Below are 27,085 nucleotides of genomic sequence, written 5' to 3'. Positions count from 1 at the left end.
AGCGCATAGAAGAGGGATTCTATGAACATATTAAAAACCTTAAATGCATTAATAAGTTAAATTAAACCACCACAGAAACAAGAAAGTTCAAAAAGAGAGAACATATTAAAAACAGATCAAGGCATGCAAAAAAATATAGACTCTATTTGCAAACTAGCTGCTTAAACCAGAAGGTTTCCAAGCTTACATAGTTGTCGTCGTCTTGGTCCTCCTCATCATCATCTTCATAATTAGCATCCACTCCTTGTTGGTCCTCATCTTCGTTTTGTTCCTCTTCCTCCTCATCATCCTCATCAAAATCCTCATCGTGTTGTCATCATCCTCATTAAAATCTTCATCTTCATAATGCTCATCAAAATCATCAACTTCGGTAGAAATTTCTTCTAAGGCATGTTCGTAAGGGATACAATGGTAAACTAAGAACGAACCTTCGAAAGTCATAAGTTTGTCGCATACTATACGTACCCCTATTTTCTTCGTCGGACAATGTGCAATAACATGGACCAAATCGCCTTCTTCCAAATTGAACTCAGTTTCCAACAACGATAAATTTCCCAACCAAAGGATCTCTTCAAGGGGAAAAATATATACTATTTCGACATAAAAACTAGTACCCTTGGTGTGATTCATAACATAAATATAACATGAGCTGACGTAATCATGAGGAATAGAAGCCAGGTACACAGCCAACACTTTTGCATTACAACCAATTTCCGTAGGCACTTCAAAAGAAACTTGGGAACCCTCGTTGACATGATTGAACCAAGTGGGAATTTGTCTTCCTACAAGAGTCATGGTTCCACCTCCTGTCAATCCCTATACAATGTTGAACAAGATTTGAGTGAGTAATACACATATTTTCCAGGGAGGGAGGAGAGGAGGGTGGTGTGGAAGAGAGAGAGTACCTGTATCGTGCTATCCTTAAGAAGGAAATTTGTGACATTGTTGTGTGTTATCATACAAAGTGTGAGTCCCGAGTTTAACGCACTATCCAAGCATGGAAACTTAATGAGTTTCAGGGAAAAGAGAATCACCGTTGTCGACATGCCTGAAAAATCTGGCATTCTTTCGAATGCAGAGCAGTCGTCCATGTGCAGGAAACCCAAACTTTTTGGTAAATCTGTAATCTCGACAAGGTTTCTGCAACCATTCAAGGATAGTATAATAAGCTTGGAGAGGCCACTGAGGCTTGGAAGGCTCCCAAAATTATTGTCATCTAGACGTAACTCCACTAAACAAGGTAGACTACTCCCAATATCATTATGCACTTCTTCTATATTGCTGTCCTCCAAAATTAAGCTTGTCAAAGAGCGTAAACCTCGTAATGAAGGTAGGTGCAACGAACACTTCAATTTACTCAAAGATAAGCGCTCGAGCTTCTCTAGTCGGATGATGGAAGGTGGTACTTTTTTTATGGCCGTTCCACCTGCATAAAGAGTGACCAATGATGCCATTTCTCCCAAGTGCTTAGACAAGCTTTGGAATCTTGAACAACCATCAAGAACAAGAGTTTTGACAGATTTCAACTTGTAGAAACTTCTCGGAAGAGCCTTAAGCATTTCACAGTCTTTCAAATTCACCAACACAAGACTATTGAGATCTCCGATGGACTTGTGAACTTTAGCCAACCTCTTACAATCTTTGAGTATAATTTTCTCAAGATTTGGGAATTTCGAAAAGTCTGGCGATTGTGTTAGATTGTGGGAGTGGCTGAGATTCAGAATCTTCAACTTATCAAACAATTGTTATGAAAAATCAAAGTGAAATAAAAAATTCAAATCCAAAAAGAAGATACAAAGAGCATAAAAATAATTCCTAATTTGGTTTAGGTTACGCATTGTACTTACCCCAGAATACTCACAAAGAACTTGTCTGAGGCTGCTGTACTGCATGTCGATAGCGACTATGTTTGGTTGGCACAGTTCTATTGGTATGAAATCCAATGAGCCGAACGTAGTTTAGTTGGAGCAATCTTAGTCTCTTCAAATTTCTAAACGCCTTAGTACTGAAACTAGCCTATTCAAGACTCGATAAATTCAAAGCCAGACCTTCAATTGTTTCAGTTCCCTGCTATCCGAAAAAAACAAACACCAAATAAGAGAAGGCTTTGCATGAAAAAAATGTTAGATTACTAACTTACATATGCTTACACGTTTAACATAAAGTTTAATTAGGAAAGTACTTACAGATTTGTCTATCAATACATCATTTACATCTTCACGATGCCACAATCTACTCCGTTCTCCAGGGAAATCGGGATTTTCTACATGCACGATATCTCTGCCCATATCCCGAAGCAAATCATGCATCATGATCTTGTTTTCTCTATTAATAGTTACAAGGCACCGGTCAAGGAGAACCTCAATTCCTGTTGTTGCATAAAAGCAACAACCATCCAAGATTTGCACGACATCATTCTTGTCCATTCCGATAAAACAACAAGCTATATCGAGGAATATCCGTCTCTTGTAATTATCATTTAGTCCGTCGTAGCTTATTTTCAGTTGTGCCTGAATTTCTCCACGAGGAATCATTTTCAATTCATCCAATATACTTTTCCATTCATTTACACTTCGTTTGAAAAGAGCAAATCCTAAAACTTCAAGAGCCAGCGGCAATCCTCCACAGTAATTGACAACTTCTTTTTCAAGCACAAGATATTGACTAGGACAACTACTACTTCTGAAAGCATGCCAACTTAGGAGCTCAAGAGCTTCTTGTTAGTCCATTACTTTCGCCCGATATATCTTATCAACTGCAAATTCTTTTAGCACACGTTCGTGTCTAGTTGTGATGATGATTCTACTCCCCGGGCCAAAAGAGTGGCAATTTCCAGCTAATTCGCTTAGCTGCTTCACATCGTCTACATCATCAACTATGACAAGTACCTTTAAGCCTCGAAATCTTTCCCTTACCAAGGCGGTCCCTGCAGCAACACTGCTTACCTTTGTCTTGGTTTGCAAGATATCGAAAAGAAATTGTTTTTGCAATTTTTCTAGTTTCTTTTCCCTCACTTTTTCAAGGAAACTTTTACCTTCAAACCTTTCATAAAATCTGTTATAAATGGCTTTAGCAATCGTTGTTTTACCTATTCCACCCATGCCCAAAATTCCAATCACACGAACATCATATGAATCTCCGATGCCTAAATAATTACTGATATCTAGCACTCGAGTATCTATTCCGACTTGATAGGGCGCTACGTCGAAGTATTTGTTGTTCAACTTCATAGTGACTTCATTGGTAATCATCCTGATAAACTTTGCTTCATGCTTGGCATTAGTTAAGTTGAGAAGCAAAACGAAGATTGTTAATACAACGAAATTGAACTAATTAATACACAAAATTATTTATCATGAATAGAGATTATAATTAAGACATCTTTTTTTGAGGTGGTGTGTTTAAACTTTGCAAACATCAATTAAAATTAAAATTAAAATTTAAATAAGAAACACAAAAAAAAAACCAGCATCCCTTTCCTCCGTAGCCAGTCGCCGGCGACTTCCTAACTGTGATTAGTGTAGCCTTAACAGTTTAAGCTTTATTGTATGATTTTATTACAGAGGTCTAAGAAATCGCATGATTCCAAATTAATAAGCAAAGGTACGTTAAAGCCTTAATTCATAAGAAAAGAAATTAGTAAGTACCTGTCCAAAGTGTTTCTGAGATCCCAGCCAGACAAATTCGAAGCTTCAGTAAGAGCAGCTCTCCACCTCTCCACCTTTTTTTCATCTGTATGTTTCAGAAACGATTGTGCAAAACAACCAGTCTGTTTCCTGACATGCGAAGGATCAACATCATAGAATATCGGCAAAACTAATTGCCCTAGCGTTCTTCTACACTCCATGATCTTAACCAGCTCCTCGAGACACCAGCTGGAGTCGGAGTACCGTCTTGAGAAGACGATGATAGAGATCCTAGAACCCTGGATTGCTCGCACAAGTTCGCTAGTTATATCTTCTCCTCTTCTTAGTTCGTCGTCAATAAAGGCGTTGATTCCGGCCTTTGTCAATGCTTCGTGGAGGTGGCCCGTGAAGTTTTTACGTGTGTCTTCGCCTCTGAAGCTTATGAACACTTCGTAGAGTGAGCCTTTTGAGAAGGAGGACAAGGACGGGGAGGCGGAGTAGGACGATGAGGATGGGATTGAGGGTGAGGAGGTGGATGAGGTGGAGGAGGACGAGGAGGATGAAGTTGAGGCAGAGGAGGTGGAGGAGGGCGAGGACGAGGACGAGGACAAGGTTTTATCAGGGACGGAGATATTCATTTGGCGAAATACGAGGCTGAGAGAGCAGAAGAGGAAGATGAGGACATCAAAGACAAGACCGGAATTGCGATGAGCATAGTGGTTGGACAGTAACGCCAGCACCATAATTAACAACTTCCCTAAGCTCGACCAGTTATCCATTGCCTTCTATTTCTTTAGGCAAATTGAAGGTTGTTTGGCGATATTGATTTTCTTTTTTTCTACCGGAACTACTTTCTTATTTTTATAATTAATAAATCCGCCTACACGGCGCAGTTGACTGAAGACTTGAGTCTTGGTAAATTGAGTTGGGGTTCTACACCCTAAATTCTAGGAGGTGCTCTATTTTTCCACTATAATCCCAAATTCTACATGGAAAGTTGACTTGTGGTTCTACACCCTAAATTCTACGAGGCGCCATTTTCATTCCACTTTAACGCCAAATTCTACATGGTGTCTTATGGTTCACACAATGATGCATTAATTATACATTGAAAATTTACAGCACGCTTTTGGAAAATATGATCTCTTGCATCCCCAAAGTCAATTTCAATCTGCATGGGAATTGACAATGTGTGTGTGTGGGCATTCGTAATAATGCCAAGTTTTCAACATTTCTTTTATTCTACTGGAACTACTTATTCTTCTTATAATTAATAAACTCGCCTATGCGGCGTAGTTGACTGAAGACTTGAGTCTAGGTAAATTGACTTGTGGTTCTACACACTAAATTCTAGGAGGTGCTCTTTTATCTACTATAATGCCAAATTCTACACGGTAAGTTGACTTGTGGTTCTACATCCTAAATTCTATGAGGCACCATTTTCATTCCATTGTAACGCCAAATTCTACGCAGTGCCTTATGGTTCACACAATGATGCATTAATTATACATTGAAAATTTACAGCACCCTTTTGGAAAATATGATCTCCTGCATCCCCAAAGTTAATTTCAATTTGTATGAGAATTGACAATGTGTGTGTGTGTGTGTGTGTGTGTGTGTGTGTGTGTGTGTGTGTGTTTGTGTGGGCATTCATAATAATGCCAAGTTTTCAACATTTATTTTATTCTACCGGAACTACTTTCTTCTTCTTATAATTAATAAACCCGCCTACGCGGCGCAGTTGACTGAAGACTTGAGTCTAGGTAAATTGACTTGTGGTTCTACACCCTAAATTATAGGAGGTGCTCTTTTTTTCCACTATAATGCCAAAATCTACACGGTAAGTTGACTTGTGGTTCCTTATGGTTCACACAATGATGAGAGATTTTTTAGTTTATAGGAACACAGTCCAGTACACTACACCAGTTATAAAACAACTACAAGAGGGCTAGTTTGAAAATATCCTACTGCAAAGTTTGATTTGGTTTGGACCAAATTTTGATTTAGATGAAAACTAGCAAATGCTCGCGCGTTGCTGTAGGTGTTTAAAATGTTTTGATAATATGTACATACTATTAAACATAATTTATTAAAGCTAGATTTCTATACCTAAGATAGAGGTTGACAGTGTTCATAATTATCAAAAGTTGGCAGTGTCCAATTGCTCACTGTTCAAATGGTAGAGCTGCTATAAAAGCTTAATTCATGTACATAAGTTCATAGTATCATGTACTCAAAATAATCATAGTATCAAAAGATTGGCAGTCTTCAATTGCTCATCGTTCAAATACGAAAATATACATATGTCCATATCAGAAGGTTGGCACCTCACATCTGCTGTGTTTATGATTTTTCCTGTTCAATCTCTGGTCTTGCTTGTTTGGGAATGGCTATCCTTTTTCTTGGCCACCATGCTGTTGAATTGGTGCCTTTTGCCCAGGATTTTTCTCTTGCTATATATTACGAATTGGAATCAGTAAGAATTCCATATAAAAAACTCAATTTGTCAATCTATTTAACTTAGTGCGAACTTCATCAAACAACCAAGAAGTATAATCCAGCAAGGTTATTTTCTCTTTTTGTTTTTAAATCAAAATGAATTCTACTGTTCCCATCTATTTGCACATCCCTTTAAATTATCCAAAAACACAAAAGAAATATATCTTGATCCATACCAATTAATGATTTCCCATTTACTTAAGTCAAACGTCAAAGCCAATGAACTGATGAAGGAGCTGAAAAAGAGATGAGATGGAAGGAAATCACATACCAGCATCAGGCTTAAATTTGTAGTGCTCATCTGAGAGAGCAGTGATAGTGCTGATGAGAGTGTAGGGAGAGAAACAAAATGCAAATCGTAAGAGTTTGAGAGAAACCCCTTGAGGGACACTGCAGATTGATCGTTGAGATTTGAGAAACAGAGGAAGCTGCAATTTGAGACGAACTGCTATGCATCAAACGTGGTGGAGTTTCTACGTTTGAATAGAAGAGGTAGTCTCAGAGCTGTCTGCCATTAGTCCTTTCAGGAGCTTCTGCACTGGTTGATGTCTCGGTCGTTTCCTTAGTTGCATGTGCATTGTAGACTTGGGTAGATGAAAAGTAGAAAGAAAATAAAATATAAAGTCAAAGTTACTACTTAACAATCTATGTTGATTCATGTCCCATGCATAATAAGAATATAGTGAATCATTTTTCATCTCGTGCACTGGTTTACAAGGATGAAGACGATAGGCGGAAGCTCGTAGAGATGTCTGAAACTTCAAAGAGATCTAATTCTGTCTGAAAGAGCACAGAAGAAAGATGACAAGAGTTTATGTTTTATTTGGCTCATACATTTGTGAATGCTACAAGGAAATGGCAGCAACCGTGACTTTGTGTTTGCTTGCATGCAATTGTGCATGTTTTCTCTTCTCTGCATTGAATGGCAAATGGAGTAAAAATTGTACTCTATAGGCTAGGTATAGACTTTGGTGCATGCTGGGTAGGCTAGGTGATGATTATGTCATGTGAACTTAAGACTTTTTGGTCTTGGTTGTTGGCATGGTTGCTAGTGTATGCCAATAACTAGATGCAATATTTGTGCATTTATTATGCTTGGAAAGTGGGAAGGTAAGCATCATAGAAGCATCCAAGGGGGAGAGCATCCGGCTTTCCCATGGGAAGGGTTGAACATGGGTTGAGAGAAAATCAAGAGAGCTAGAGTGAAAAGTATTCTAGTGAAAGAACTCTTGGGGTAGAGTGAGGCTCTTGGGAAAACTTTTTGATTGGGTGTACAAGGGATTTAAGATTGGGTTATGTCGATTTAACTCATTTGTAATTTGTATTGTTATTCTAATAGTGAAGAGCAATATCTCTACGGGGACGTAGGCAGGTTTTTGCCGAACCTCGTAAATTTCTCGATATCTTTATTTCTTGTATTTTATTATGTGGGTCTGTATCTTGGTGAGGTAATCTGAATCTTATTTCTGCACTAACTAACGGACCGAGGCACAACAGTTTAAAGGAGAAGTTCCGACCAAAGTGGGACAAAGGGAAGGCCTCATAGTCCCGGAAAGAGACTCCATCCTCTCGGGTGCGTTCATCAGCCAGATCTGCTGACAGGGCAGCTTTCAAGAATGATGCATTGAATGAGTTACGAGAAAAACGTTTGAAGCAGCATGACCCCGAGGCTCACTGCGAGAAGTTGAGATATGCTTCTCGTAGTGAAGATGATGGATCATCAGGGGATGATGTGATGATTGACAGTGATGATGAAAGGTCAGAGGGACTAACTTTTGATGATATAAAGGAGATTACCATTCGAAGGTCGAAACTTGCAAAGTGGTTTATTGAGCCCTTCTTGGAAGAGTTGGTTGTGGTTTGCGTTGTAAAGGTTGGAATTGGGAGGTCAAAATCTGGGACTATCAGTGGTGGGAGCAGTACAGGCAGGCATGGCGGCAACTGCGGCAACTTTGCAGGGCCGATCCAGAGATTTTTGAGGTCCAGGACGACGTTAAAAAATGTGCCCTCATTTCATATAAAAAAAAAAACATTTGTTTTCACATATAAAACATCGATAAAATTATATTTAGAAAACTACTTCAAACTCAATAATTTAGAAATACGGAATAATTAATTTATTTTGCATCAAGGGAAGGAAACTAAAAAACTTCAGGCTTTCAAGTAGATCGAATATGAGTTTTGTTTTCCGTCTGAACTTTTAAAGTGTTTTTGTATAAATTGTGAGTTGTTTTTCTTATTTACTAACCTCGTCAATATAAGACTAAAAAAATATTAATGTTTTTGAGTCTTTAAGGATATGTATAAGTAATGAATGAACACTAAATTAAACCTTTTGATGACACGTAATATTATTTGCAAATTTGGTATAAAATTTAGTCTACGCATTATTTTTTGCTGAAGATTAGACTTGAATTGAAACAGATATTTAAAAATAGCAACCCACATAGCTACTAGCTAGTAAATAAATTAACAACCAAACAAAAATTTGTAAAAATTGAAAAAAATAAACATGCACATACCATTTTGAACTTAGGATCTCTCGTTAATTTTAAACAACAAAAACCATTGCTTCCAATTAAACATGTAGCCAAATTTTATAAATTTATACTGTTATGAAAATAAATTTATAAAAATTGGAATGTCAATAAGCACACATGGTGTTTTAAACCTAAGAACTCTTCATTCATTTTAAACAACAAAACCACCTGTTCTAGTTAAAATTCTTTGTCACTAAACCAAAATTTACAAATTTATACTCTTATAAAAACATATATAAATATAGGAGATATTTTGCTACTCCATTGATTAAAATCCTTTTTTTTTTTCAATTTTTGATCAAAATCCTTGGGTATTAATAACATCATTAATTATTTCAATAATAAAATATTTTTTTATTTCTAAATATATTCATTTAATGTTAAAAATGTTACAATTAGTATATTTATATTTATGACTAAATATCATATATTTTTAGTTTTAATTTGTACCCATTTTTAATTTGTAATTCTTTTTTAACTTGTACCAATTTTCTTTTACGTTTTAATTTGTACCTATATATTAATTTCTTTTTGTGCCCATATTTTTTAAAGTTTATTTGTATTTGTACCCATATATATATATTTATTTTGCTAAATGTACCCATGCTAATTATATGTACCCATTCATGTAAAACTTTTTAATCTTAAAATGTACTCATTCTTAAATATACCAATTTGTTATATGTAAAATGTACCCATTTTTTTTAATATATAAAATCTATTCAATTTTTTTCTAATCCATTTTGAAACTTATATGAGTACATTCTTTTTTCTTTGATTTTAAAATGTATCCATGTCAATTTTAATCGAAGAAATTTACTAATGTTATTAAACCTAATATCTTCTTCTTTTTTGTGATTTTGAAGAATGTACCCATGTTTTGATACAATAAATTTTTTGGTTAATTTTGATGAATGTACCCATGTTTATATATATACACACACAAAATAGTATATTTATATTTTAATATTTTTAATCCCACAAATTATGGTTTTTTTATTTAAAATCTCATTTATATAAAAAACTAAAATTTCTAATTTTTAATTTAAAAAATATAGTAATGTATATAGAAATAAATTATCACATTAATTTCAAGGATCTCGATCAAAAATTAAAAACCAACAAGGTTTTAATCAAAGAATATTCATAATTAAGGACCGTATCCAAAGTCTCCCATAAATATATCACCCTAATAATTTTGGTGACCCCAATTTTTTTGGGCCCCGGACGGTCGCCTTAACTGCACTGGGCTTGGGCCGGGCCTACAACTTTGGAAGTTGCGGCTGGTGCATGGAAGTTGATTGATATGAGTGCTCCTGTTGATTTTGGAATAGAGTCAAATCTAAAGCACAATTTTGAGCTGCCAATGATCTTGACAGCTTTTCAGAAGTTTGGAAAGGCACAGGGTGCTTAGAAAGGGTTCCTGGCAAGAAAGCAGCGAATAGAAGCAATCGTTGGGTGCCAAGTCCCAGAGAATGATGGGAGGAGGCATGCACTGATGCTTATAGTTGGCAACTACATGAGAAGAAGAGGGATTCTCTGAACATATTAAAAACCTTAAATGCATTAATAAGTTAAATTAAACCACCACAGAAATGAGAAAGTTAAAAAATAGAGAACATATTAAAAACAGATCAAGGCATGCAAAAAAATACAGACTCTATCTGCAAACTACTGATTAAACCAGAAAGTTTCCTAGCTTACTTAGTCGTCGCTTGGTCCACCTCATGATCGTCCTCATCATTAGCATCCGCACCTTGTTGGTCCTCATCTTCGTCTTGTTCCTCTTTCTCCTTATCATCCTCATCAACATCCTCCTCATCATCCCCATCAAAATCGTCATCGTGTTGTCATCATCCTCATCAAAATCATCATCTTCATAATCCCCATCAGAATCATCAACTTCGGTAGAAATTTTTTCTAAGGCCCGTTCGTAAGGGATACAATGGTAATCTAATAATGAACCCTCGAAAGTCATAAGTTTGTCGCTTACTAAACGTACCCCTATTTTCTTCGTCGGACAATGTGCAATAACATGGACCAAATCGCCTTCTTCCAAATTGAACTCAGTTTCCGACAACGATAAATTTCCCAGCCAAATGATCTCTTCAAAGGGAAAAGTATCTACTACTTCGACAAAAAAACTAGTACCCTTGGTGTGATTAATAACATAAATATAACACGAGCTGATGTAATCACGAGGAACAGAAGCCAGGCACACAGCCAATGCTTTTGCATTACAACCAATTTCCTTAGGCACTTCAAAAGAGACTTGGGTACCCTCGTTGACATGATTGAACCAAGTGGGAATTTGTCTTCCTACAAAACTCATGGTTCCACCTCCTGTCCATCCCTATACCATGTTAAACAAGATTTGTGTGAGTAATACATACATAACACACATATTTGCGAGGGAGGGAGGGGAGAGGGTGGTGTGGAAAAGGGAGAGTACCTGTATCGTGCTATCCTTAAGAAGGAAATCTATGACATTGTTGTGTGTTATCATACCAAGTGTGAGTCCTGAGTTTAACGCGCTATCCAAGCCTGGAAACTCAATGAGTTTCGGGGAAAAGAGAATCACCGTTGTCGACATGCCTGAAAAATCCGGCATTCTTTCTAATGCATAGCAGTCATCCATGTGCAGGAAACCCAAACTTTTTGGTAAATCTGTAATCTCGACAAGGTTTCTGCAACCATTCAAGGATAGTATAAAAAGCTTAGAAAGGCCACTGAGGCTTGGAAGGCTCCCAAAATTATTGTCATCTAGACGTAACTCCACTAAACAAGGTAGACTACTCCCAATGTCATTATGCACTTCCTCTATATTGCTGTCCTCCAAAATTAAGCTTGTCAAAAAGCGTAAACCTCGTAATGAAGGTAGCTGCAAAGAACACTTCAATTTACTCAAAGATAAGTGCTCGAGCTTCTCTAGTTGTACGATGGAAGGTGGTACTTTTTTATGGCCGTTCCATCTGCATAAAGAGTGACCAATGATGCCATTTCTCCCAAGTGCTCAGACAAGCTTTGGAATCTTGAACAACCATCGAGAACAAGAGTTTTGACAGATTTCAACTTGTAGAAACTCCTCGGAAGAGCCTTAAGCGTTTCACAGTCTTTCAAATTCACCAACACAAGACTCTTGAGATCTCCGATGGACTTGTGAATTTTAGCCAACCTCTTACAATCTTTGAGTATCAATTTCTCAAGATTTGGGAATTTCGAGAAGTCTGGCGATTGTGTTAGATCGTAGGAGTGGCTGAGATTCAGAATCTTCAACTTCTCAAGCAACTGTTAGAAAAATCAAATTTAAATAAAAAAATTTAAATCCAGAAAGAAGATACAGATAGCATAAAAATAATTCCTAATTTGGTTCAAGTTAAGCATTGTACTTACCCCAGAATACTCACAAAGAACTTGTCTGAGGCTGCTGTACTGCATGTCGATAGCCACTATGTTTGGTTGACACAGTTCTATTGGTATGAATTCCAATGGGAATCCATGCCAACACAACCATCTTAATTTTTTGGAAAGACATTGGTATCCCCCAGCGAGCCGAACATAGTTTAGTTGGAGCAATCTCAGTCTCTTCATATTTCGAAACGCCTCGGTACCGAAATTAGTCTCTTCAAGACTCGGCAAATTCAAAGCCAGACCTTCAATTTTTTCAATTCCTTGCTATAAAAAAAAAACAGACTCCAATAAGAGAAGACTTTGCATGAAAAAAAGTTAGATTACTAACTTACATATGCTTACACGTTTAACTTAAAGTTTGATTAGGAAAGTACTTACAGATTTGTCTATCAATACATCATTTACATCTTCAGGATGCCACAATCTACTTTGTTCTCCAGGGAAATCGGGATTTTCGGCATGCACGATATCTCTGCCCATATCTCGAAGCAAATCATGCATCATAATCTTGTTTTCTCTATTAATAGTTACAAGGCACCTGTCAAGGAGGACCTCGATTCCTGTTGTTGCATAAAAGCCACAACCATCCAAGATTTGCACGACATCATTCTTGTCCATTCCGATAAAAAAACAAGCTATATCGAGGAATATCCGCCTCTTGTAATTATCATTTAGCCCGTCGTAGCTTATTTTCAGTTGTGCCTGAATTTCTCCACGAGGAATCATTTTCAATTCATCCAATATACTTTTCCATTCATCTACACTTCGTTTGAAAAGAGTAGATCCTAAAACTTCAAGAGCCAGTGGCAATCCTCCACAGTAATTGACAACTTCTTTTTCAAGCACAAGATATTGACTAGGACAACTACTACTTCTGAAAGCATGCCAACTTAGGAGCTCAAGAGCTTCTTCTTGGTCCATTACTTTCACCCGATATATCTTATCAACTGCAAATTCTTTTAGCACACGTTCGTTTCTAGTTGTGATGATGATTCTACTCCCCGGGCCAAAAGAGTGGTAATTTCCAGCTAATTCGCTTAGCTGCTTCACATCGTCTACATCATCAACTATGACAAGTACCTTTAAGCATCGAAATCTTTCCCTTACCAAGGCGGTCCCTGCAGCAACACTGCTTACCTTTGTCTTGGTTTGTAAGATATCGAAAAGAAGTTGTTTTTGCAATTTTTCTAGTTTCTTTTCCCTCACTTTTTCAAGGAAACTTTTACCTTCAAACCTTTCATAAAATCTGTTATAAATGGCTTTAGCAATCGTTGTTTTACCTATTCCACCCATGCCCGAAATTCCAATCACACGAACATCATATGAATCTCCGATGCCTAAATAATTACTGATATCTAGCACTCGAGTATTTATTCCGACTTGATAGGGCGCTACGTCGAAGTATTTGTTGTTCAACTTCGTAGTGACGTCATTGGTAATCATCCTGATAAACTTTGCTTCATGTCTGGCATTAGTCAAGTTGAGAAGCAAAACGAAGATTGTTATATGACGAAATTGAACTAATTAATACACAAAATTATTTATCATGAATAGAGATTTTAATTAAGACATCTTTTTTTGAGGTGATGTGTTTAAACTTAGCAAACATCAATTAAAATTTAAATAAGAAACACAAACAAAAAAAAACCAGCATCCCTTCCCTCCGCAGCCAGTCGCTGGCGGCTTCCCAACTATGATTAGTGTAGCCTTAACAGTTTAAGCTTTATTGTATGATTTTATTACAGAGGTCTAAGAAATCGCATGATTCCAAATAAATAAGCAAAGGTACGTTAAAGCCTTAATTCATAAGAAAAGAAATTAGTAAGTACCCGTCCAAAGTTTTTCTGAGATCCCAGCCAGACAAATTCGAAGCTTCAGTAAGAGCAACTCTCCACCTCTCGACCTTTTTTTCATCTGTATGTTTCAGAAACGATTGTGCAAAACTACCAGCCTGTTTCCTGACATGCGAAGGATCAACGTCATAGATTATTGGCAAAACTAATTGCCCTAGCGTTCTTCTACACTCCATGATCTTAACCAGCTCCTCGAGACACCAGCTAGAGTCGGAGTACCGTCTTGAGAAGACGATGATAGAGATCCTAGAACCCTGGATTGCCCGCACAAGTTCGGTAGTTATATCTTCTCCTCTTCTTAGTTCGTCGTCAATAAAGGTGTTGATTCCGGCCTTTGTCAATGCTTCGTGGAGGTGGCCCGTGAAATTTTTACGTGTGTCTTCGCCTCTGAAGCTTATGAACACTTCGTAGAGCGAGCCTTTTGAGAAGGAGGACAAGGATGGGGAGGCGGATGAGGACGATGAGGATGAGATTGAGGGTGAGGAGGTGGAGGAGGCGGAGGAGGACGATGAGGATGAGGGCAAGGACGAGGTTTTATCGGGGACTGAGATATTCATTTGGCGAAAGACGAGGCCGAGGGAGCAGAGGAGGAAGATGAGGACATCAAAGGCAAGACCAGAATTGCGATGAGCATAGTGGAAGGATAGTAACACCAGCACCATAATTAACAAATTCTCTAAGCTCGACCAGTTATCCATTGCCTTCAATTTCGTTAGGCAAATTGAAGGTTGTTTGGCTATATTGATTTTCATTTTTTTCTACCAGAACTACTTTCTTCTTATGATTAATAAACTCGCCTACGCCGTCGTAGTTGACTATAGACTTCAGTATTGTTGACTGTAGACTTGAGTATTGGTTAGTTGACTTGTGGTTCTACTTCCTAAATTTTGGGAGGTGCTCTTTTTTTTCCACTATAAAGCCAAATTCTACGCGGTAAGTTGATTAATAAACTCGCCTACGCCGTCGTAGTTGACTGTAGACTTCAGTATTGTTGACTGTAGACTTGAGTATTGGTAAGTTGACTTGTGGTTCTACTTCCTAAATTTTGGGAGGTGCTCTTTTTTTTTTCCACTATAAAGCCAAATTCTACGCGGTAAGTTGACTTGTGGTTCTACACCCTAAATTCTACGAGGCGCCCTTTTCATTCCACTTTAACGCCAAATTCTACGCGGTGATGAGAGATTTTTCAGTTTATTGGAACACAGTCCAGTACACTACACCACTTATAAAACAACTTCAAGAGGGCTAGCTTGAAAGTATACTACTGCAAAATTTGATTTGGTTTGGACCAAATTTTGATTTAGATGAAAACTAGCAACAGTGCTTGCGCGTTGCTGTGGGTGTTTAAAATGTTTTGATAATATGTACATACAGAAAACATAATTTATTAAAGCTAGATTTCTATACCTAAGATAGAGGTTGACAGTGTTCATATTATCAAAAGTTGGCAGTGTCCAATTGCTCACTGTTCAAAAGATAGAGATGCTATAAAAGATTAATTCATGTACATAAGTTCATAGTATCATGTACTCAAAATAACCATAGTATCAAAAGATTGGCAGTCTTCAACTGCTCATCGTTCAAATACAAAAATGTACATATGTCCGTATCAGAAGGTTAGCACCGCACATCTGCTGTGTTTATGATTTTTCCTGTTCAATCTCTGGTCTTGCTTGTTTGGGAATGGCCATCCTTTTTCTTGGCCACCATGCTGTTGAATTGGTGCCTTTTCCCCAGGATTTTTCTCTTGCTATATAATACGAATTGGATTCAGTAAGAATTCCATATAAAAAACTAAATTTGTCAATCTATTTAACTTAGTGCGAACTTCATCAAACAACCAAGAAGTATAATCCAGCAAGGTTATTTTCTCTTTTTTTTTTTAATCAAAATGAATTCTACTGTTCCCATCTATTTGCACATCCCTTTAAATTATCCAAAAACACAAAAGAAATATATCTTGATCCATACCAATTAATGATTTCCCATTTACTTAAGTCAAACATCAAAGCCAATGAACTGATGAAGGAGCTATTATTCAATTATATGGAGATTTACCTGATTGTACAAAAGGTTTGAAAATTACCGTAAAATTTGAAAAAAGAGATGAGATGGAGTGGAAATCACATACCAGCATCAGGCTTAAATTTGTAGTGTTCATCTGAGAGAGCAGTGATAGTCTGATGAGAGTGTAGGGAGAGAAACAAAATGCAAATCGTAAGAGTTTGAGAGAAACCACATGAGGGACACTGCAGATTGATCGTTGAGATTTGAGAAACTGAGGAAGTAGCAATTTGAGACGAACTGCTTTGCATCAAAACGTGTTGGAGTTTCTCTCCTCCGCGTTTGAATAGAAGAGGTAGTTTCAGAGCTGTCTGCAATTAGTCCTATCAGGAGCTTCTGCACTGGTTGATGTCTCGGTCTTTTCCTTAGTCGCACGTGCATTGTAGACTTGGGTAGATGAAAAGTAGAAAGAAAATAAAAATATAAAGTCAAAGTTACTACTTCACTATCTATGTTGCTTCATGTCCCACGCATAATAAGAATAGTGAATCATTTTTCATCTCGTGCACTGGTTTGTCATTGTCATTCGAATTCACAAATCCATTTACTCCGAATTTCTTAGTTATCACCAGGAAAAGAATGTTATAAGCAAAAATCTATTTCTAGGTTTTCCCACTAAACTACCTGTTAAACCAATCAAAATGGGAAAAAATTATATATACCTTTGTCAAATGTCTTGGGATTCAAGTCCACCGACTCCACCCCAATACTCAGTGGCACCCCAGAAATCTTGCACCTTCAGTAGCCAAGATCATGCATGTATCAGTATGAATACGGAAGTGAAAATAAATGCAATTTATTAGAATAAAGAATATGGGATCAACAAAGTTTGTCCAAACTTACAGCGAGGCCAATAAACAGCAACTGAAGTTAATTTTTCGTTTTGCTACATGAGAGGGGCACCCAAAAATCCAAACCTGTCGATACGGCACAACTAAGGATGCAAATTTTATCCAACTGAGCAAGGGGCTTGATCTTGGAAAGACGGCCAGAATGAACAACAATGTATTCACTTAAGTAAAAGTGCGAAGACAGTGATTGGTGAACGTTATTTTCCAGCTGGGTTAGTTTGGCTATTCCTTTCTATTGAAAAGGAGTCAGCTGAGTGCAGCACACTTCATCTCTGGGTTCAATCAAGAGGAAAGAACAATATATAAGACGATGGCATTACTACATATTCCGAAAACATAACTGAGAACCCTTCCAAAATAAAAAAAAAAAAAAAAAAAGAGAACACCTCGACACAAAATCATAATGCACCCACAATTACACACACACACACACACAATTCAAAAACTTTCAGCATAAGAATACGGCATATTTGGACAGTTATCGAAATTCCAGATTCAGTAACAGTAATGAACGAACACTGAATCAACATTTTGAATTTGAACTAAAACTGAATGGACATTTTCCAAAAAAATATCAAATCCAAGTAAAACCAAGCTGTTACTTTTACATACGCATGGATCAACCCATTTGGGATCAAATATCTGTACTTTTCGACACCGAAATTACACTTTGTGAAGGTACACCAACCAAGCACGAATAAAACCTATATATACAAAACTCTATGGGGCATTTCATCAAAAACAAAGTCTGCGTCTTTACTGAAAACAGAGAAGCTAAACCTGCAATCACTGATTATCTACTAAAATACAAGTACGAATGACTTACATTTGGGGATCGGATTCCAAGATACGTTCGAATTGATTCAGAAGATCAACCGTGTCTGCTTCGGAACGACGCAGCTCCTCTCCTTCCATATTTTCTGTTTGTTTCCCGAGAAAATCCAAGGGAAAAGAAAACCCGAGGGAAAATGACAGCTTCATACGATGTTGGAACAAAATGGTAAATTAATTAAAAAAAGAACTACGGGGAAGTTTTTATTCGTTGCTGCAATAAGTTGCAGGAAAAAGTAATGATGCTGGCCGTAGATGATTCAGTTTCGGGCCAATGTCGCTCTGACACGTATACACCCTTATTCGATTTTCTTTTCTTGTATAAAATTTTGGAGCTGCTATGGCTTTTTTCTCTCTCTCTCTCTCCTCTGAGCATCAATCGCCTCTCATTTTCCCTCACCATAAAAACTGTACAGGGTACTTTGTTTTTTCCTTTAGTATGTAGATGCTTTGCTTGATGTTCTCATTTTTGTTTGATACTTGGTTGGTTGTCTCAGAATCCAATTGTTTTCCTTATTTTGACTGTGCCTGCATTCTTATAACCTTTCGTGGATTTTGCTGTTTTTCACTACGTTTTGATTCATCTACTTCTCATAGAATTTGTGAATTTTGGCTGTTATTGAAATCTTAAAACTTATATCTGTCTGCTTTATCACCATCTCTAGGTTGTCAGAGATAAGAGGACTGGACCCATCTGACCTGGCCGGAGCACTAAAGGAAATGAATGGTGTGTAAAATATTAACTCATATGGTGATTCTACTTTTCGTAGATAGTACTAAGAATCATAGAGGTTGTTAATATGTTTTTACTTGTATGATAATGGTTGTATATAATTAATCTGCAATAATTCCAGGTAAGTATGTGGGCAATCAGCCAATCAAACTACGCAAGAGTAACTGGAGGGAGAGGATAGACTATGACGCACTAGAAAGACAAAAGGTACCATTTCCATTTGTTTAGCGTAGTTTCAAATTTATGGCTTTCCAAAAGGTAATTTGTACTTACCAAGTGTTCCTGCTTTATTTCATTTGTGGCAGAGCCACACTCACAAGAAACCAAAGCCTTCGAAGAAGAGTATATTGCACAAGTGAGCTAGAGACTCGTGGGCGACGTCGTGAATATGGAAATTGGGGCAGTGAAGCTTAATGATGATAATTTGAACGAATGATAGTATGTGACGTGCATTTTTTTCGTGTGTTATACGGGGATTAGTGGAGGATCATTTTAAATATTAATTAAATAGGTTCGATCAAGTATATTGAAATGTGGTTCAGCGTGTTTGGGACATGGTTCGGTACAATAAATACCTAATACAAGTGGTTGGATTCTTTATGTTTCAAGTTCAGCTTAAATTTGTCATTCAGTAATTGAAAATCAAGAATCGTGTTAACTAAACGCTTCTTGATTCAATTTCATGTCCTTACTTTCATATTCTAAGTGAGTTAACATGTCACAATGGTCGAACGGATAATGTCTCTTTCCTCTACTCGTTTTATGTTCACCACTTTCTCTCGTCCTCTTTTGGTTCATTCTTTCGCCCGTAAAAAACCAATTATATTAACGAAGCAGGCTAAACCAAACCGTGCTCATCCCTGTTTAATTTAGTTGAGGTTGTATAGAATCTACAACTTCGGTAAGATAGAACGTTTTGCCAGAAATCTTTTCTGCTTTTTTTCCTTGATACAAACGATATATTCTATACAAAAGAAATTCATCTTCAAATTAGCCATTTCCATTTAGTTCTTGGTATCTTCTCTTTCTTTTTCTTGCCGGAAGTTCTGCCGCTGAATGTCTGCCTTTCTCTAGGTTAACGAAAAACATGAATTTGTCGATACTCTAACCCCTCTTTGTAGCTACAAAGCAAAAGCTAGTTCTTAATCTCAGATAGAGTAAGCTATTTGTAAAAATCAAGCATGGGAAAGGTTCTATTCAAACGCCTGAACGAATCTTCGGAAATCGCCCTTAAACTAAAAACAGAGTTGGCAAGCTCCATCGCTTCAGCTCGCCATCCTGCGAATCCAATTCCTTCAATCAACAAAGTGTAGGTAGTTTCATTAGGCCGGCACCTCTTTTCAACCATTGCCGCAAGCACTTCAATGGCATCGACAATCTTTTGCGTTTTGCACAGCCCGAGAAGAACAATGCTGTAACTGATAACTGTTGGTTGAAAGCCACCACTTTCCATGTCTACCAACAACCCTATAGCCTCATTCACCATCCTGTCTCTGCACAAACATGATATAAACGAATTGTAAGTAATCTCATCGGGGTCAATTCCTTTGCTTACCATCTCCGACACCATTTGAAGCGCTCTCACTCTGTCTCCGCAATTCCACAGTGCACTGAACATTGTGTTGTAAGAGCTCACATTCGGAGGACATCCCACTTCACCGAGGTTCCCGAAGATTTCCAAAGCCTGATCAACATTTCCACTCTTACACAAAGCAGCCAAGATTGTATTGTAGTTCACAATATCTGGCAAGCAGCCATCCGATATCATGTCATCCAAAAACTCGATCGCCAAATCCAATCTCCCTTATTTGCAGAAAGCAGAAACCAGTGGATCATAACTATACACATCCGGCGTCAATCCCTTGTCCTTCATGATCTTCAACACATTCACAGCATCCTCAACTTTCCCATCGCGACATAGTGTGCTAATCAAAATGCTGTAAGTCACCACATTCAGTTCACAACCTCTCGAACGCATATTGCTCACTAGCTTCTCCCCTTCCTCCTATTTACCCCTATTCAAAAGCGCTCGTAACAAAATGTTGTACGAGACTACATTAGGCGAACAGCCCTTGGAATCTAAGCTCCTAACTAAGTCGAACACCCTATCCAGCATCCCTTCTCTGCACATTCCCCTAACAACTGCATTGTAAGTATTCATGTCAGGTTTAAGCCCTCTAGATAACATGTCATCCAAAAGCTTCACGGCTTCATCAATTCCTCCTTCAAGAATCATTGCTTCGATCAAAATCATGTAAGTAATCACAGTCGGCCTGCAATTATCCTTCACCAACTGATCCAAAAACTTCAAAGCTAATCCTAGCTTCCCCCTGCCACAAAGACTCCCAATCATGATATTGTAAGTAACAACATCAGGTGAAAATCCCCGACTCCTCATCCTATCAAGTAGCTTGTTTGCTGAATCAATCCGATTCGCCTTACAGAACCCGCTGATCAACGCATTGTACGGAAACAAATCAGGCTCACCATACTTCTCCAAAATCTGCATAACCCGAACGGCCTTTTCGACGTTCCTCGAATTGAAGAACCCTTTGATGAGCTTTGTGCACAGAAGCACATCAGGCCTGTACCCCTTGTTAACCATTAGCTCAAGAAAGTACAGTGCTTCATTGTACTGGCCTGCTTTGCAGGACCTGTTGAGAAACAAAATGCAGTGCTCATCTGAGAGAGCAGTGATAGTGCTGATGAGAGTGTAGGGAGAGAAACAAAATGCAAATCGTAAGAGTTTGAGAGAAACCGCTTGAGGGACACTGCAGATTGATCGTTGAGATTTGAGAAACTGAGGAAGCTACAATTTGAGACGAACTGCTATGCATCAAACGTGGTGGAGTTTCTACGTTTAAATAGAAGAGGTAGTCTCAGAGCTGTCTGCAATTAGTCCTATCAGGAGCTTCTGCACTGGTTGATGTCTCGGTCTTTTCCTTAGTCGCATGTGCATTGTAGACTTGGGTAGATGAAAAATAGAAAGAAAATAAAAATATAAAGTCAAAGTTACTACTTAACTATCTATGTTGATTCATGTCCCATGCATAATAAGAATAGTGAATCATTTTTCATCTCGTGCACCGGTTTACAAGGATGAAGACGATAGGGGGAAGCTCGTAGAGATGTCTGAACTTCAAAGAGATCTAATTCTGTCTGAAAGAGCACAGAAGAAAGATGAAAAGAGTTTATGTTGTATTTGGCTCATACATTTGTAAGTAATTATGAGTCACAAATGTTGAGAGATGCTTCTCGTAGTGAAGATGATGAATCACCGCAAGTTGAGAGATGCTTCTCGTAGTGAAGATGATGGATCATCAGGGGATGATGTGATGATTGACAGTGATGATCAAAGGTCAGAGGGACTAACTTTTGATGATATAAAGGAGATTACCATTCGAAGGTCGGAACTTGCAAAGTGGTTTATTGAGCCTTTCGAGGAAGAGTTAATTGTGGTTTGCGTTGTAAAGGTTGGAATTGGGAGGTCAAAATCTGGGACTATCAGCGGTGGGAGTAGTACGGGCAGGCATGGCGGCAACTGTAGCAGCTTTGGAAGCTGCGGCTGGTGCGGGGAAGTTGATTGATACAAGTGCCCCTGTTGATTTTGGAACAGAGTCAAATCTAAAGCATAATTTTGAGCTGCCAATATCATTGGCTTCTCTTCAGAAGTTTGGAAAGCCACAGGGTGCTCAGAAAGGGTTCCTGGCAAGAAAGCAGGGAATAGAAGCAATAGTTGGGTGCCCCAGAGAATGATGGGAGGAGGCATGCGCTGATGCTTACAGTTGGCGACTATATGAGTAGAAGAGGGATTCTATGAACATATTAAAAACCTTAAATGCATTAATAAGTTAAATTAAAGCACCACAGAAACAAGAAAGTTCAAAAAGAGAGAACATATTAAAAACAGATCAAGGCATGCAAAAAAATACAGACTCTATCTGCAAACTAGCTGATTAAACCAGAAAGTTTCCTCATCATCATCCTTTTCAATGCCATCTGCACCTTGTTGCTCATCATCATCTTCTTGTTCCACCTCCTCCTCCTCATTAAACTCCACATCAAAGTCCTCGTGATCATCCCCATCAAAATCCTCATCGTGTTGTCATCATCCTCATCAAAATCATCATCTTCATAATCCCCATCAAAATCATCAACTTCGGTAGAAATTTTTTCTAAGGCCCGTTCGTAAGGGATATAATGGTAATCAAATAACGAACCTTCAAAAGTCATAAGTTTGTCGCATACTAAACGTACCCCTATTTTCTTCACCGGACCATGTGCAATAACGTGGACCAAATCGCTTCCTTCCAAATTGAACTCAATTTCCGACAACGATAAATTTCCCAGCCAAATGAGTTCTTCAAAGGGAAAAATATGTCCTGTTTTGACATAAAAACTAGTACCCTTGGTGTGATTAATAACATAAATATAATACGAGCTGATGTAATCACGAGGAACAAAAGCCAGGCACACAGCTAATGCTTTAGCATTACAACCAATTTCCGTAGGCACTTCAAAAGAGACTTGGGTACCCTCGTTGACATGATTGAACCAAGTGGGAATTTGTCTTCCTACAAGAATTATGGCTCCAGCTCCTGTCCATCCCTATACAATGTTGAACAAGATTTGTGTGAGTAATACAAACATAACACACATATTTGCGAGGGAGGGAGGGGAGGGGGGTGGTGTGGAAGAGAGAGAGTACCTGTAGCGTGCTATCCTTAAGAAGGAAATCTGTGACATTGTTGTGTGTTGTCATACAAAGTGTGAGTCCCGAGTTTAACGCACTATCCAAGCCTGGAAACTTAATGAGTTTCGGGGAAAAGAGAATCACTGTTGTCGACATGCCTGAAAAATCTGGCATTCTTTCGAATGCAGAGCAATCCTCCATGTGTAGGAAACCCAAACTTTTTGGTAAATCTGTAATCTCGACAAGGTTTCTGCAACCATTCAAGGATAGTATAAGAAGCTTGGAGAGGCCACTGAGGCTTGGAAGGCTCCCAAAATTATTGTCAACTAGACTTAACTCCACTAAACAAGGTAGACTACTCCCAATATCATTATGCACTTCCTCTATATTACTGTCCGCCAAAATTAAGCTTGTCAAAGAGCGTAAACCTCCTAAGGAAGGTAGCTGCAAAGAACACTTCAATTTACTCAAAGATAAGTGCTCGAGCTTCTCTAGTCGTACGATGGAAGGTGGTACTTTTTTTATGGCCGTTCCATCTGCATGAAGAGTGACCAATGATGCCATTTCTCCCAAGTGCTCAGACAAGGTTTGGAATCTTAAACAACCATCGAGAACAAGAGTTTTGACAGATTTCAACTTGTAGAAACTCCTCGGAAGAGCCTTAAGCGTTTCACAGTCTTTCAAATTCACCAACACAAGACTCTTGAGATCTCCGATGGACTTGTGAACTTTAGCCAACCTCTTACAGTCTTTGAGTATCAATTTCTCAAGATTTGGGAATTTCGAAAAGTCTGGCGATTGTGTTAGATCGTGGGAGTGGCTGAGATTCAGAATCTTTAACTTATCAAGCAACTGTTAAGAAAAATCAAATTGATATAAAAAATTTAAATCCAAAAAGAAGATACAGAGAGCATAAAAATGATTCCTAATTTGGTTCAGGTTATGCATTGTACTTACCCCAGAATACTCACAAAGAACTTGTCTGAGGCTGCTGTACTGCATGTCGATAGCGACTATGTTTGGTTGACACAGTTCTATTGGTATGAACTCCAATGGGAATCCATGCCAGCATAACCATCTTAATTTTTTGGAAAGACATTGGTATCCCCCAGCGAGCCGAACGTAGTTTAGTTGGAGCAATCTCAGTCTCTTCATATTTCTAAACGCCTCAGTACTGAAACTAGTCTCTTTAAGACTCGGCAAATTCAAAGCCAGACCTTCAATTTTTTCAGTTCCCTGCTATCCGAAAAAACAGACTCCAAATAAGAGAAGGCTTTGCATCAAAAAAAGTTAGATTACTAACTTACATATGCTTACACGTTTAACTTAAAGTTTGATTAGGAAGGTACTTACAAATTTGTCTATCAATACATCATTTACATCTTCAGGATGCCACAATCTACTTCGTTCTCCAGGGAAATCGAGACTTTCGGCATGCACGATATCTCTGCCCATATCCCGAAGCAAATCATGCATCATAATCTTGTTTTCTCTGTTAATAGTTACAAGGCACCGGTCAAGGAGGACCTCGATTCCTGTTGTTGCATAAAAGCCACAACCATCCAAGATTTGTACGACATCATTCTTGTCCATTCCGATAAAAAAACAAGCTATATCGAGGAATATCCGCCTCTTGTAATTATCATTTAGCCCGTCATAGCTTATTTTCAGTTGTGCCTGAATTTCTCCACGAGGAATCATTTTCAATTCATCCAATATACTTTTCCATTCATCTACACTTCGTTTGAAAAGAGTAGATCCTAAAACTTCAAGAGCCAGCGGCAATCCTCCACAGTAATTGACAACTTCTTTTTCAAGCACAAGATATTGACTAGGACAACTACTACTTCCGAAAGCATGCCAACTTAGGAGCTCAAGAGCTTCTTCTTGGTCCATTACTTTCGCCCGATATATCTTATCAACTGCAAATTCTTTTAGCACACGTTCGTTTCTAGTTGTGATGATGATTCTGCTCCCCGGGCCAAAAGAGTGGCGATTTCCAGCTAATTCGCGTAGCTGCTTCACATCGTCTACGTCATCAACTATGACAAGTACCTTTAAGCCTCGAAATCTTTCCCTTACCAAGGCGGTCCCTGCAGCAACACTGCTTACCTTTGTCTTGGTCTGCAAGATATCGAAAAGAAGTTGTTTTTGCAATTTTTCTACTTTCTTTTCCCTCACTTTTTCAAGGAAACTTTTACCTTCAAACCTTTCATAAAATCTATTATAAATGGCTTTAGCAATCGTTGTTTTACCTATTCCACCCATGCCCGAAATTCCAATCACACAAACATCATATGAATCTCCGATGCCTAAATAATTACTGATATCTAGCACTCGAGTATCTATTCCGACTTGATAGGGCGCTACGTCGAAGTATTTGTTGTTCAACTTCGTAGTGACGTCATTGGTAATCGTCCTGATAAACTTTGCTTCATGCCTGGCATTAGTCAAGTTGAGAAGCAAAACGAAGATTGTTATACAACGAAATTAAACTAATTAATACACAAAATTATTTATCATGAATAGAGATTTTAATTAAGACATCTTTTTTTGAGGTGATGCGTTTAAACTTAGCAAACATCAATTAAAATTTAAATAAGAAACACAAACAAAAAAACCAGCATCCATTCCCTCCGCAGCCAGTCGCCGGCGGTTTCCCGACTGTGATTAGTGTAGCCTTAACAGTTTAAGCTTTATTGTATGATTTTATTACAGAGGTCTAAGAAATCGCATGATTCCAAATAAATAAGCAAAGGTACGTTAAAGCCTTAATTCATAAGAAAAGAAATTAGTAAGTACCCGTCCAAAGTGTTTCTGAGATCCCAGCCAGACAAATTCGAAGCTTCAGTAAGAGCAGCTCTCCACCTCTCCACCTTTTTTTCATCTGTATGTTTCAGAAACGATTGTGCAAAACAACCAGTCTGTTTCCTGACATGCGAAGGATCAACATCATAGAATATCGGCAAAACTAATTGCCCTAGCGTTCTTCTACACTCCATGATCTTAACCAGCTCCTCGAGACACCAGCTGGAGTCGGAGTACCGTCTTGAGAAGACGATGATAGAGATCCTAGAACCCTGGATTGCCCGCACAAGTTCGGTAGTTAGATCTTCTCCTCTGCTTAGTTCGTCGTCCATAAAGGCGTTGATTCCGGCCTTTGTCAATGCTTCGTGGAGGTGGCCCGTGAAGTTTTTACGTGTGTCTTCGCCTCTGAAGCTTATGAACACTTCGTAGAGCGAGCCTTTTGAGAAGGAGGACAATGACGGGGAGGCGGAGGAGGACAATGAGGATGAGATTGAGGGTGAGGACGTGGAGGAGGCGGAGGAGGACGAGGAGGGTGAGGAGGAGGAGGACGATGAGGATGAAGGCGAGGACGAGGTTTTATCGGGGACTGAGATATTCATTTGGCGAAAGACGAGGCCGAGGGAGCAGAGGAGGAAGATGAGGACATCAAAGACAAGAACGGAATTGCGATGAGCATAGTGGAAGGACAGTAACACCAGCACCATAATTAACAAATTCCCTAAGCTGGACCAGTTATCCATTGCCTTCAATTTCGTTAGGCAAATTGAAGGTTGTTTGGCTATATTGATTTTCATTTTTTTCTACCGGAACTACTTTCTTCTTCTGATTAATAAACCCGCGTACGCCGTCGTAGTGGACTGTAGACTTGAGTATTGTTGACTGTAGACTTGAGTATTGGTAAGTTGACTAGTGGTTCTACTTCCTAAATTTTGGGAGGTGCTCTTTTTTCTTCCACTATAACGCCAAATTCTACGCGGTAAGTTGACTTGTGGTTCTACACCCTAAATTCTACGAGGTGCCCTTTTCATTCCACTTTAATGCCAAATTCTACACGGTGATGAGAGATTTTTCAGTTTGTAGGAACACAGTCCAGTACACTACACCACTTATAAAACAACTTCAAGAGGGCTAGTTTGAAAGTATCCTACTGCAAAATTTGATTTGGTTTGGACCAAA

The 27,085-nt window shown here is 38.3% G+C and overlaps 3 protein-coding genes and 2 pseudogenes across 4 annotated transcripts; 1 reads left to right on the top strand and 4 right to left on the bottom strand.

Annotated features, from left to right (window-relative positions):
• Positions 1–17: 17 nt before the first annotated feature.
• LOC103926523 (disease resistance protein RPV1) lies at positions 18–4,465 on the bottom strand. The gene is given in 6 exon segments (XM_048568260.1): positions 18–816; positions 906–1,743; positions 1,849–1,944; positions 1,946–2,067; positions 2,187–3,276; positions 3,651–4,465. Coding segments are annotated over 6 exon segments (3,534 nt in total). The 5' UTR covers positions 4,406–4,465; the 3' UTR covers positions 18–183.
• A 5,356-nt stretch (positions 4,466–9,821) lies between these two features.
• LOC103926525 lies at positions 9,822–17,883 on the bottom strand (annotated as a pseudogene).
• A 117-nt stretch (positions 17,884–18,000) lies between these two features.
• LOC103968131 (RNA-binding protein 42-like) lies at positions 18,001–18,999 on the top strand. The gene is made up of 4 exons (XM_048568258.1): positions 18,001–18,092; positions 18,341–18,402; positions 18,530–18,615; positions 18,714–18,999. The coding sequence occupies exons 1-4, from the start codon at positions 18,016–18,018 to the stop codon at positions 18,765–18,767; spliced, it is 279 nt and encodes a 92-aa protein (XP_048424215.1). The 5' UTR covers positions 18,001–18,015; the 3' UTR covers positions 18,768–18,999.
• A 218-nt stretch (positions 19,000–19,217) lies between these two features.
• On the bottom strand, positions 19,218–21,066 carry LOC103954472 (annotated as a pseudogene).
• Positions 21,067–22,205: 1,139 nt separating this feature from the next.
• LOC103968137 (disease resistance protein RUN1) lies at positions 22,206–26,770 on the bottom strand. Of its 2 annotated transcripts, none has more exons than XM_048568241.1 (5): positions 25,904–26,770; positions 24,455–25,541; positions 24,059–24,340; positions 23,117–23,953; positions 22,206–23,016 (listed from the first exon to the last, which is right to left on the bottom strand). In XM_048568241.1, exons 1-5 carry the CDS (start codon positions 26,701–26,703, stop codon positions 22,357–22,359), a joined length of 3,666 nt encoding a protein of 1,221 aa, XP_048424198.1. In that variant the 5' UTR covers positions 26,704–26,770; the 3' UTR covers positions 22,206–22,356. The 2 variants fall into 2 exon arrangements, with proteins under 2 accessions (XP_048424198.1, XP_048424199.1); XM_048568242.1 differs by having other exon boundaries at positions 24,059–24,337; positions 25,904–26,769.
• Positions 26,771–27,085: the final 315 nt, after the last annotated feature.

The sequence above is a fragment of a genome, unplaced genomic scaffold, assembly GCF_019419815.1.
Source record: "Pyrus x bretschneideri cultivar Hongxiangsu unplaced genomic scaffold, Pyrus_bretschneideri_v1 Contig48, whole genome shotgun sequence".
Taxonomy (NCBI): domain Eukaryota; kingdom Viridiplantae; phylum Streptophyta; class Magnoliopsida; order Rosales; family Rosaceae; genus Pyrus; species Pyrus x bretschneideri.
The sequence above is the reverse complement of the archived record's forward strand: the minus strand, read 5'-3'. Positions and strand labels throughout refer to the sequence as shown.

What these genes read in the sequence shown, in the direction of transcription:
- LOC103968137 (XM_048568241.1), bottom strand. Translation starts at nt 26,703, where the DNA reads ATGAAAATCAATATAGCCAAACAACCTTCAATTTGCCTAACGAAATTG. An exon ending in CTCAGAAACACTTTGGACGG is followed by an intron (nt 25,542 to 25,903) that starts GTACTTACTAAT and finishes GACTAATGCCAG; the next exon opens with GCATGAAGCAAAGTTTATCA. An exon ending in TTAAGGATAGCACGCTACAG is followed by an intron (nt 23,017 to 23,116) that starts GTACTCTCTCTC and finishes AACATTGTATAG; the next exon opens with GGATGGACAGGAGCTGGAGC.
- LOC103968131 (XM_048568258.1), top strand. Translation starts at nt 18,016, where the DNA reads ATGGCTTTTTTCTCTCTCTCTCTCTCCTCTGAGCATCAATCGCCTCTC. An exon ending in CACCATAAAAACTGTACAGG is followed by an intron (nt 18,093 to 18,340) that starts GTACTTTGTTTT and finishes CACCATCTCTAG; the next exon opens with GTTGTCAGAGATAAGAGGAC. An exon ending in AGCACTAAAGGAAATGAATG is followed by an intron (nt 18,403 to 18,529) that starts GTGTGTAAAATA and finishes CAATAATTCCAG; the next exon opens with GTAAGTATGTGGGCAATCAG.